Source organism: Gigantopelta aegis, chromosome 9, assembly GCF_016097555.1.
Source record: "Gigantopelta aegis isolate Gae_Host chromosome 9, Gae_host_genome, whole genome shotgun sequence".
NCBI lineage: Eukaryota > Metazoa > Mollusca > Gastropoda > Neomphalida > Peltospiridae > Gigantopelta > Gigantopelta aegis.
In genome coordinates, this window is record NC_054707.1 from 14,405,654 (window position 1) to 14,417,995 (window position 12,342).

Here is a 12,342-nt window from a genome sequence, read left to right on the forward strand (position 1 = left end):
AAGAAGGGGACACAAAAAACGGGGTACAAAATAAAACTCTGGTGATAATTTTATCTTTGCTAATTTAGTTAAAAGTTGTCTTTAATATTAGTTAAAAGAAAACGTCTGGCAATTACGTTTTTAAAGCTCTAATAATGGTCATAAGATCTCACCACAGGACATGATAATGGTACGTCTATATTGAATATTATGGTACGTCAGGCATTCGGAAGAAAACCGTAATCGGCCGAGGTGTTCCGAGTGTAACAGAGTAAGCTGGGATTTTTGCTAATGTTTTGATGGAATTTTATTAAACGCAATTACTGTTTCTGTGCAGTGTCCTTTTAATAGTTATTTGTACTATATTGTGCAGTAAATATAACGAATGTCCAATCATAACGTGTCTCTTGAATGCACATTCATTTGACCGACGTGGTTAAAATAATAAAAATTAAAATGGATTGGATTAATTACCTAAAAGAACAGAAAACAGGACCAAACCGAATTTTATTGGATGTTATCAACAAAATAAATTTATATACTGTGCTAAAAATCTACTATCCTGACAAAAATAAAAAGGAAAAAGCTTTAAGCCTTTCAAAGTAAACATACGATTTTATTGCTATCGTTTTGAGTGTCTGCTACTCTAACCCTCTCCTTTAAAATTATATGTTGGGAAGGGCTAGTGTTAAAAAACATCAATTTTAAAATTTCAGATGACTAAAGCAGAGATTGCTACACAATTATAAAACATTAAACAGTAGTTGCCAATCAATTTTCAATTGACCAAAAATGTTAAGTGCAAATAAAAATTCCGAAAATTATGTTTTGTCTACATTTTCCTGACCTTAGACATAGGCCCTATCCCATCTTCCTTAAAAAAAAAATTGGTAAATAATTTCAGTATAGTCTGTTTAGAAATAAATAACTTGAAGTAAATATCGTATGAAAAAAGCTAGTCTGTTTATAAATAAATAACTTGTAGTAAATATCATATGAAAAAAGGCAGTCCCCATGGGACGGACTGTAAAAAACATCGGCTCAGAGATAAATAACTTGTAGTAGTGAGTAGTAGTACATATAGTATGAAAAAAGGCATGTGGAACAGACTGTAGATATGTTTTAGCCTCAGTGTGGTTGTCAGTGGACTTGGTCTCTTGTTTACAAATACATGCATATATGCTAAATATGAAAAAATATAATTTTTATTTTTCAGTATACCTGTTACAGGACTGAGTAGTGTCTGATACATGATGGAACAAAGAGAGTTCCCCAACCCATACTCCGAGTACAGTGGAGAGAAACTCCTTGGAACAGATGGAAAGGTTCGTGAAAAAACTCACAAAAAATTGTTCTATCACACACATGTATAAACTGTAAAACACATGAGATGGGACATCCTGAGTTTGTTGCCATTGTAAGATGTTTCTTTGTTATCCACATGGTTCATCATAACTGAGTTATTAATAATCATACGAAGCACACGTGTAATAACAAGTGTAATGACATAATTTTGGGAAGCGACGTCATAACATTCCTAGCTCAGAATGTGCATTTGAAATATGACGTCATATCCTCGTCTTCTAGTTGTGGCTGAAACATTTTGAGTTGGGTCTTGTTATTCATAAAGAAAACAATAATAATATGGATAATAAAGAAATTATTACACTCGCATGTGAGTCATACTGATTTTACGAAACTCATGTCAGGATTCATGTATTACCTTCGCACTCAATTGGGCAATACAAAAAACCTGACACTCATTTTGTAAAATCAGTACGATACACAAGCTCATGTAACAATCTCTATGACTTACATTTATGGAGGTTTTTAACGACTATAATTGCATACTATAGACAGACCTCTGAGAATTGAAAATCTGCATGACCCATTTATTGGTCTAGCTAATATAATTGACATTCAGAAAATAATGTCGAAAATATCGTCTGACCCTTAAATTCTTTTGAGTGGTATATAATAAAACAAACATTAGGCCTACTATGTTTTAGTTGTCGCCAGACATTGCGCGAAACATTTCGTCAAGCATCGAAGATCTGTTAAAACGCCTTCACGCTGGACTAGTCGAGGCTGACCCAGATGACTACTCAGTTTACACCGGATCAGCAGGTATGTACATTGTATATATTTACGTGTACAGGTAGACGTCAATGACATTTGGTTTTTATAAACTGTCTTTCTAATTATGCTATGAAATAAATTTGTTTCCAGTTTTGAAATCTTAGTGGTTTTAAGAGGTCAGCAATTACTTATCTATACAGGGGCAGATGCAGGATTTTTCTAGGGAGGGGGTGCAATGTTTAAAAAGGGGACCTACAGTATTTAGGGAGGGGGTTAAACATATTCTCATATAATCTTGATCGGTTGGATGTTGCTGGGGATGATTGTCATAATATACAGTGAAACCCCTCTAAACCAGACATCCACTGGATCAACAAAAAGTCTGGTTTATGAGGTATCTGGTTTAAAGAGGGTCTGGTTTTTAGGGTCCAGTTTTGAGGGGTTTTATTTATATAATGCTTGTAAGGTTCCAGTGTATTTTTTGTAATTGCACCCTTCTCTTATGGCTTAAAATCTTCCAATGAATCCTCTGCTTCCTGTTTTGGTCACATCCTCCTGTCCCGTAATTGGCCACTGGCAAAAAAAGAAAGAAATGTTTTATTTAACGACGCACTCAACACATTGTATTTATGGTTATATGGTGTCAGACATATGGTTAAGGATCACATGGATATTGAGAGGGGAAACCTGCTGTCGCCACTTCATGGGCTACTCTTTTCAATTAGCAGCAAGGGATCTTTTATATGCACCATCCCACAGGCAGGGTAGTACATACCACAGCCTTTGATATACCAGTCGTGGTGCACTGGTCAGAATGAGAAATAGCCCAATGGGCCCATCGACAGGGATCGATCCTAGACCGACTGTGCATCAAGCGAGCACTTTACCACTGTGCTACATCCCACCCCTGGCCACTAGCGAAGTCGGAGGTTAAATCCTGGATGGGTTAGCCTGAACCTTTAGTGGACATGGACACATTGAAAGAGTGCCCATCCCAGCCATTGTTCTGGTCACATAATAGAAGCTTCGAAGGGAAAATGTCTTTAGTTTGAGGTCAGGTTAAGTATTCATGAAAAGAGAAAACAATCAAAGTTTTCTACAAATCAATGGCTCCGTGTTTGTGACAGGAATCTCTCTCTTGTATCTCCACCTCTACAAGACTCTCGGCAGATCCCAGGATTCCTCGTTCCTTCAAACCGCTCTTGACCACATCAAACGGCCTCTTCGACACCTGAAGAACAGAAAGATGTCTTTCCTGTGTGGTGATGCGGGGCCGTTAGCTCTGGGAGCGGTCATCTACAGCAGACTTGGCAAGAACAAGGAAAGCAAGGATTGCCTGAGTCGGTAACATTCATATTGTTATTACTAATATCAGTCATGAGTTGTTACACTCCAGCTGGCCATAATCTAAAATTAAAAAAGTAGAAAAAGTTACTTCTCCTTTTCAGGAAAAAAGGGGAGACGTTTGACATAAATACTTCTGGATAACAGCTGTTCAAATGTTAATGATGTTACATTTAAAGAGTTCATTTATAAAATGCGTTATATCCATTTATGTCATTTTGAGAAAAACAATATTAATTATATTGCAGCAGGGGGTGGGATCCAGCTCAGTCAGTAGAGTGCTCACCTGAGATGGTTTGATCGCAGGGTCGAATCTCTTCAGTGGAACCATCCTCTGATGGGGTGTTTCCCTATCCAACCGGTGCCCCATGACTGGTATATCAAAGCAGGGCTAGCTGTGGGTGATCAAACGTTTTCGCCAAATCAACGTTTTAAACTATAAAAATGGCAAAACCCCAGTTATTTTCTAACAAAATAACATTTATTACGTGAAATGTATTCGCCAAATTAAAATAAAATTCGCCAATTGTTTTTAAAATTCGCAGTTGGCAAATTTGGCGAGTGCCAGAGCTACCCTGCAAAGGCCCTGGCATGTCCTGTCCTGTCTGAGAAAGTGCATTACATGTAAAGGATTCCTTTTATGATAACCAAGTTTATCACATTGTGTTCTAGTTTAGAGGGACTGCAGCACAAACTTGAAGACGATTCGCTGCCTGATGAGTTGTTGTTTGGCCGAGTGGGTTATCTCTTCTCTCTGTTGTTTGTCCAGAAACAGCTTGGTCCTGATGCTATGGACTCCACTCACATCACAAAGGTTTGTGCATTTATCAAATCTGACAATGCTGTCTTCTCACTTCTACTAATCCTTTGCTACTAGTGCAAAAATGTAGTGAATCTCCAGGGCAGGACGTAGCTCAGTGGTACAGCGCTCGCCTGATGCGCAATCGATCTAGGATCGATTCCCGTCGGTGGGACCATTGGGCTATATCTCATTCCAGCCAGTTCTCCACTACTGGTGTAACAAAGGCTGTGGTATGTACTATCCTGTCTGTGGGATGGTGCATATAAAAGATCCCTTGTTGCTAATCGAAAAAGTAGCTCATGAAGTGGCAACAGCGGGTTTCGTCTCTTATTATCTGTGTGGTCCTTAGCCATATGTCCAACACCATATAACCGTGAATAAAATGTGTTGAGTTCATGGTTAAATAAAACATTTTCTTCCTTGTTTTTGAACCTCCAGTCTTTTATATGCATCATCCCACAGACAGTATAACACATACCACAGCCTTTGATATATCAGTTGCATTAGGCAAGTGCTTTACCTCTGGGCTACGTCCCGCCCCATTTGACACCCAGATGCCAATGATTTGTTAGTCAGTGTGCTCTAGTGGTATCGTTAAATAAAACACACTTTAATATATGTTTTTCCTGATGTTAATTTCTGTCGCTGCAGGTTGTGAAGTTGGTTCTGAGGTCAGGACGGACGATGAGCGAAAGGGACGGGTGGAGCCACCCGCTGATGTTCGCGTGGCATGACAAACACTACCTGGGGGCCGCCCACGGCTTGGCGGGAATCTTCTACACGCTCATGCAGGTACAGTCAGGCTCAGTGGCTAGCAAAAACATTGTCTGTGTTCCTTAACTAACCCTTCACATCTTCTATATGATGGTGGGTGTTTGATTTTTTGGTGGGTTTGTTTTTTCAGCTACAAAATTTGAACATTCTGTTGTTTTAATTAGAAAATCATGAAACATTCTACGTATCAAATCTGATGTTCTAATATTGTACTTTTTAAATCAAACATTCATCTAACATTCTGCTTAATGAATCAAATGTAACATTCTGCTTTTCCAATCAGATATTCAAACAATTTATACTAATTAAATAAATATATTAACATTTTACTTTTTGAATTAGATAATTTTTACATTTTACTCAGTAAATCAGTCATTCTAATCATTGAATCAGATATTTTAACATTCTGCTTGTTGAATCACACATTTTAACATTTAACTTATTTAATGAGATAGTTTAATATGCAGCTTGCTGAATCAGATATTCTAACATTCTTCTCATTAAATCAGATATAATATTCTACTTGTTGAATCAGATATTATTTTTGATGAATCAGATATTCTAACAGTAACAACCAATATGCTGAATCAGATATTCAAACATTATATGTATTGAATCAGAGATTCTAACATTATAATTATTGAATCAGATACTCTAACCTTCAACTTATTGAATTGGCTATCCAGAGACTGGACCCAGGATGGACATGTCTGAAACCTTAGTGGTATAGGGGCATGTAAAAATACTCTAAGTCTAATTATTAAATCAAATATTCTGACATTCTACTTAGTGTATCAGATATAATATTGAATCAGGTATTCTAACATTCTACTTAGTGGATCAGATATAATATTGAATCAGGTATTCTAACATTCTACTTAGTGGATCAGATATAATAAATGAGATATTCTGACATTCTATTTAGTGGATCAGATATAATATTGAATCAGGTATTCTAACATTCTACTTAGTGGATCAGATATAATATTGAATCAGGTATTCTAACATTCTACTTAGTGGATCAGATATAATAAATCAGATATTCTGACATTCTACTTAGTGGATCAGATATAATATTGAATCAGGTATTCTAACATTCTACTTAGTGGATCAGATATAATAAATCAGATATTCTGACATTCTACTTGGTGGATCAGATATAATAAATCAGATATTCTGATATTCTACTTAGTGGATCATATATAATATTGAATCAGATATTCCGACATTCTTAGTGGATCATATATAATATTGAATCAGATATTCCGACATTCTTAGTGGATCATATATAATATTGAATCAGGTATTCTAACATTCTACTTAGTGGATCATATATAATATTGAATCAGGTATTCTAATATTCTACTTAGTGGATCAGATATAATATTGAATCAGATATTCCGACATTCTACTTAGTGGATCAGATATAATATTGAATTAGTAGATCAGATATAATGTTGAATCAGATATTCTAACATTCCGATCAGGTCCACAGTTCATCGCTTCAGCCTGACATTGATAAGCTGGTTAAACCAAGCATTGACTACATGTTGACGCTGCGTTTCCCATCCGGCAACTGTCCGTCGTCTATCGGGAGTAACACGGACAAACTCGTACACTGGTGTCATGGCGCTCCAGGGTGGATACACATGTTTGTGCTCGCCTACAAGGTCAGTTACATATCCATAATGTCTGCCACCTATTAAAGTTTAACTTAGTATTTTATTTCGCAGACACTGTTGAATGTTATAAATGTGCTGGTTACATATGGTAAAAGAATGACAACAAAAGTTTTACCTTTAATAATCTGACAAAATATTTTTGGAATAAATGTCCTTGGAATGTATTGTATATGCAGAATTCAGGACTTCAGATTTACACCAAAACTGCTCCTGTCCAGGTGGTTGTTTGGTGGTGGTTTGCTGTTGTTGGGATTTTTTGTTGTTGTTTGTTTTTTCTGTCTTTAATGAAATTTCTCTCCAAATCACTTGTAGGGCCTATTTTAAAAGACAGCAATTTTTTCAGGATTTGTTTGGTCAAATGTCATTTTCATTCCTGCATATTTATTTATACTAAGACAATAAGTAATGATCTTTCAGCTAACTATTCTCTTAGGTCATTCCAAAATGATAATACAAGTTAAAACACATAGATTTTGTTCATTGTGTAACAGATTCTTATGAATGCAGGTATATTATTAAATGATTATTCCATGAACTATTTTTAGGGAGAAAAAATACAGCAATAGAATTTTAAGTTTTACTGATGAAATTATATTGTAGTTAAATGTGATGTTAATGACTGTCACATGTTTGTGGGGTTTTTTTGTAATCCACTGCTCTCTTTCCTTTCTCTCCTTTGAATTCCATCTCATTTCTTCCCAATCTGGCAACTCCTCCTATCTTTCAACTTCTTTTGCTGTCCACCTCCACATCCCAGTCCTTGTATCTCCAACCGCAGCAGGTGCTTATCTCTTGTGGCTATCTGTGCCATACACCTGCCATTCCCCATCAGCTTTTTTAGCTGTGGGCTTAGTCTGACCACTTCGGGGAGTGTTCAGTAGTTACTTCTGGCATTGTTAAGAGGCACTTGTAACCACCTACTATGCACTCCTACTGGCTGTTGTTAGTTAGTGCCGTGGGTCAGACCAGCTTTATTAGCGGCAGAGGACGAGGATGCCAGGTGGGTGCAGGGAAATACACAGAGACTGCACCCGTGGAGAATTGTTTTTTTTTGTTTTTTTTTACGTTTAAGTTTTACTGACGAAATTATGTTGTAGTTGAATGTGATATTAACAACTGTCACATGTTTGTTTTTTATGAACTATTTTTAGTGAGAAAAAGTACAGTAATAGAATTTTAACATGATAGTGATATTAACGACTGTCACATGTTTGTTTTCACAGACCTACAAGGATGAGAAGTACTTGAAAGCAGCTAAAGATTGTGCCCAGGTCATCTGGCAGCGCGGTCTGTTGAAGAAGGGCTACGGGATTTGTCATGGGCTGGCCGGCAACGCGTACGCCTTCCTCACCATGTATAAACTGACTGGTGACATGGCTTACCTGTACAAGGCATACAAAGTGTGTTAAAAAAAAATAAAAAAAAAAATAAACATCCAACACATCCATTATATTTGTTATATAGTTCACGGGCGTAGGAAGGTGCCAAAAGTGGGGGGCACACACACACATATACATGTATGTATAAATACATGTATAACTATATAAAAACCATCGCTGCTGCTACAAAGTGGGGGGGGGGGGGCACATGCCACCCTTGCCCTCCCCCACTTCCTACGCCAGTGCAGTTAAAATATACTTACAAAATCAGTGATTTGTTTATTATTATGAATAAATACAATTTTAGCTTAAGAACAATTATGTATATTTCGATGGGTGACAAATTACTATATATGAGAATAAGATTATTTAAGAATTGACCGCAATTATTTTTTGGTTCATGCAAGTATGAACCGAAAAAATGATGTGCACACTGTATGACCCCGCGTGGCGGGTCATATAAAAGTGCACATTGTTTTTTCGGTTCATACTTACATGAACTAAAAAAGAATTGCGGTCAAATCTTATAATAAAATTTATATGCATACCTTAACAATACATAACTGAATTTATTTTGTTTAGCTTTAAATATGCCTGTAGTATTGTTTGTGTAAACTTCATTAATACTTATGTCGCGTAAGAATGCATACGTTCATTCACTATTATTTGAATCAGGTGATTTTTGTAAATGGTAATCTTGATAAGCGACGCCATTTCATCTAGCTGCTGTGCATTTTTAGAGATCATTTCGTTATATTGGAAGGAATTGTCCTATTCGTGTTTAGTTTATATTTTATGAAAGTGAATGAAGGGAACATTTATGCTGTCGGTGGAACCGTTTAATTTTCGCCAACAGCTGTAGAACATTGCTTACAAGTAAGTTACAGGCGTGAAGTTTCCTACATGATTTCTTTGGCCACCGACTGAGTCTCATGTCATGATTAGCGAAGAGGTTGTTTTTTTTGTTTTTTTTAAATCAATGCGTATAGATCTATAGCATTTTCCATCAATTTATCATACATTTTTAAAATTATTATTGCTTTTGTAGCTTTCACGTGTATTTTCTTCAAAATATATAAATATGGTTGCCTGAATAATCCAACTTGTTGCACAAAAGTAGTGCGAGTCAGTGGGGAGGGGGGAGGGAGTAGGCATGGCTTAAGTTTTTTCAGTTCATCGAGATATGAATAAAAAAAAAATAAGCACCTCTGGACCAATCAGATTGTCGTAAAGTGTATAGATGCAAAGAACATTTAATTATTAAAAAATAATAATAATTCATTGTTTCTTGTTTCCTAGTTTGCTGAATGGTGTTTTGACTATGGGAAGCATGGATGTAGAACCCCTGATCGGCCATTTTCACTGTTTGAAGGTCAGTTATCTGATGCTTTGTGATGACATTGTATACATAATGGGAGACCAAATAATTTTATCACACGAAATGAGAGAGCATACACACTGTTTGATATTCTTTTCTTTTCGGCTGATGCTTAAAAATTATTTATTCTCCCCTTATTATTTTCATAAGATTTCAAAATTGTTCCTTTAATTTATATCTCATTCTGTCCCATGCCCGGCCACTGGCCTGCCAGAAACCAGGTGTGTGATGGACGTTGCTGCAGACCCTTCATTGGATATAGGCAAGTTAATAGAGTTCATACATATATACCCTGTTTGTCCCCTCTTGTTTTAACAGCATTAAATCATTAAAGTGTGGCGGGGGGTAGGGGGGGCACTGAAGTATCGGGTGCACACTTTATATCAGATTTTGGTTACCATGGCAAACATTAATGTGATAAATAAAAAAAAGGCTCACCCCCACCCACCCCACCCCCACCCCCAGTTCCTACTGGCCTGAACTGGGATTCTCATTCTGTTTCCGGTTAGACTTTAGAATATTTTACTTGCTTGTATTTTCAGACATACATGTATACATGTATTTGAAAATCATAATACGTGAATTACTGTGATTATGTTTCGAGTATAATTTGATTAAGATTATTTCTTGAGTTTAATTAATTTTTTTAAGTTGCAGTGTGTTTTGTCCACTGTGTGCCCATTTTCTTTTTTCTTTTTACCATGCAAACACACAAATTCCAGCTCTATCTTTTTATATTTCAGGAATGGCTGGGACTATTTATTTCCTCGCAGACTTGTTGGATCCACAACATGCTCAGTTTCCAGCATTTGAGCTCTGATTCATGTGGCTGTTGCCAGTTTTCCTATTGATACACAATTTTATCATTGGTTATCAGATCGACATCACCAAATGCAGTGGAATTCATTGAACATGTTAAATTGAATCGCTGCACGAGGCCAAAATTTGACAAAAATTTATTGGATGAAAGTTAAAAAATGTGTTAATCTTTGTTTTGTTTAATGACACCACTGGAGCATATTGATTTATTAATCATCAGCTATTGCATGTGAAACATGTGGTAATTTTGACATATAGTCTTAGAGAGGACACCGTCTACATGTTTTCATTAGTAGCAAGGTATCTTATATATACCATCCCATAGAGAGGATAGCACATACCATGGCCATTGATATACCAGCCATGGAGCACTGGCTGGAATGAAAAATAGTGCGTAATGGGTGCTATGCCTTTGTTCTAGACTGGTGACCGGAGTTTATAAGAGGGGGTCAAATCTTGCTCACCTGGATAATATATTAAGAAAAAATAAAATGTGCCTGGGCAGGGAGGTATTTCGATCCCTGAAACCCTCACCCTGTACAAGTGCCTGCCAAGGATCCTGATGCTTTAACCATTGTTCTGTTATTGGCATCAAAAAGCTGTTTTCATGAGCATATGAATCAATATGTGTAGGACTGTTCCATAAAAATATTTGTATCACCATCAACAAAATACAATTTGATTTTAAAAGCTAAGTATGAATGAAGAAAACATTTGTAGCAGACCCACAAGATGTAAAGAACAATTACATGGGACTTGGCAAATTGAATAACTGCAAGAGGCAGAAATTTGACAAATATTTACTGGATGAAGACGTTAACGTGTGTTTTAATTACCAGTAAAGCCGTTCACGACATTTACATATTCTTCACTTTAGACGCCCACCTCTTACTGGCAAAACCACATGGTATAAGTATTCTCCAGCATTTTTGGAACTCTTTAATAGTGAGACATTTTAGTGAGATATCAAAACTTCTGTTTTCAGTTTTAATACACTATCATGTAAGCAGTGTAATAAATGCATTGTATTTGACAACTTTGTTTCAGTGTTAATAAATTTATCTTACCAGAACTAACTTGTTGGTTATGATTCAGGGCTGTAGCTGGGATTTTGTGTTGGGGGGGGGGGGGGGGGGGGGGAGACAACTGAGTAGTTAATAGTCTAAAACTCCTTAAACGGTTCAGAAGACAATTTTCTTTAAGTTTCTATAATGTTTTCTGGATTTTTTTTTCCCCCGCTAGCTACGGCCCTGTGATTTGAATTTGTAATCTTTGTCAAAGGAACAAAAAAATGCTTTATTTAATGACTCATTTAACTTTTTTTTATTTATTTAGAGATCTGTTTAAGGACCACACATAATTAGAGAGCAAACCCACTTTGGTCTACTCTCTCTTTTTTTTATGAACAGCAAGGGATCTTTAATGTGCATCATCCCACAGACAGGATGGCACATACAACAGCTTGTCAGGCTACACCAGTTGTGGAACACTGGCTAGAACAAGAAATGGGCCCACCAACGGGGATTGATCTTAGATCGATGGTGCCTCACATGAGCATTTTACCACTGGGCTATGTCTTGCCCCGATGATCTTTGTTTAAGTCCACAAACACATTTCACAAGTGATAATTCATCAGCCATCAAAAAAAAAATTGCATTTAAGCAAAAACCCAAAACAAGATTGGAAATGATTTTATGTTGTCTTCTACCCTACATTAGGTTTCAAGGGAAAGTGTTGATCTACGTATCGGTGCTTGCCAGTCGGCGATCATCATTTCAGTCTTTCTTAAACATTTAAGCAAAACCCCAAAACTAATTGGAAATGATTTTATGTAACAGTATGTCTATTCTGCTTTAGCTTAAGGAAATTGTTAATCTAAGTATCAGTACCTAATCATTTCAGTGTAAATTCATAAACATTTGGATGAAACAATTAAACATACAAATGGTGAAAAGCTAGAAATGAAGAGACATTCCCATTAACAAACCAGATACAGGATTCAAATTTAGAGTAGATTTCACATTGTCATAGGTTAAAAATTAAAGTTTGTTTTGACGGGATGGCTAGAGCACATTGATTTATTAAAGGGACATTCCTGAGTTTGCT

At 36.4% G+C, this 12,342-nt stretch overlaps 2 protein-coding genes across 6 annotated transcripts in view; one reads left to right on the forward strand and one right to left on the reverse strand.

The window, feature by feature from the left end:
* The window catches only part of LOC121380730 (transmembrane protein 98-like), a 30,711-nt gene extending 30,511 nt beyond the window's left edge, over nucleotides 1-200 (reverse strand). Inside the window, exon 1 of the mRNA XM_041509688.1 lies at nucleotides 153-200. The gene's annotated coding sequence lies outside the window, so the exon portion shown is untranslated. The remainder of the gene's footprint in view (nucleotides 1-152) is intronic.
* Nucleotides 24-11,308, forward strand: LOC121380729 (lanC-like protein 2). 5 transcript variants are annotated; one of them, XM_041509682.1, is made up of 10 exons: nucleotides 24-41; nucleotides 1,196-1,304; nucleotides 1,989-2,106; nucleotides 3,186-3,402; nucleotides 4,075-4,216; nucleotides 4,856-4,996; nucleotides 6,466-6,648; nucleotides 7,884-8,060; nucleotides 9,339-9,411; nucleotides 10,161-11,308. In XM_041509682.1, exons 2-10 carry the CDS (start codon nucleotides 1,230-1,232, stop codon nucleotides 10,235-10,237), a joined length of 1,203 nt encoding a protein of 400 aa, XP_041365616.1. In that variant the 5' UTR covers nucleotides 24-41; nucleotides 1,196-1,229; the 3' UTR covers nucleotides 10,238-11,308. The 5 variants fall into 5 exon arrangements, with proteins under 5 accessions (XP_041365616.1, XP_041365615.1, XP_041365617.1 ...); XM_041509681.1 differs by lacking the exon at nucleotides 24-41 and adding an exon at nucleotides 136-250; XM_041509683.1 differs by lacking the exon at nucleotides 24-41 and adding an exon at nucleotides 151-169.
* Nucleotides 11,309-12,342: the final 1,034 nt, after the last annotated feature.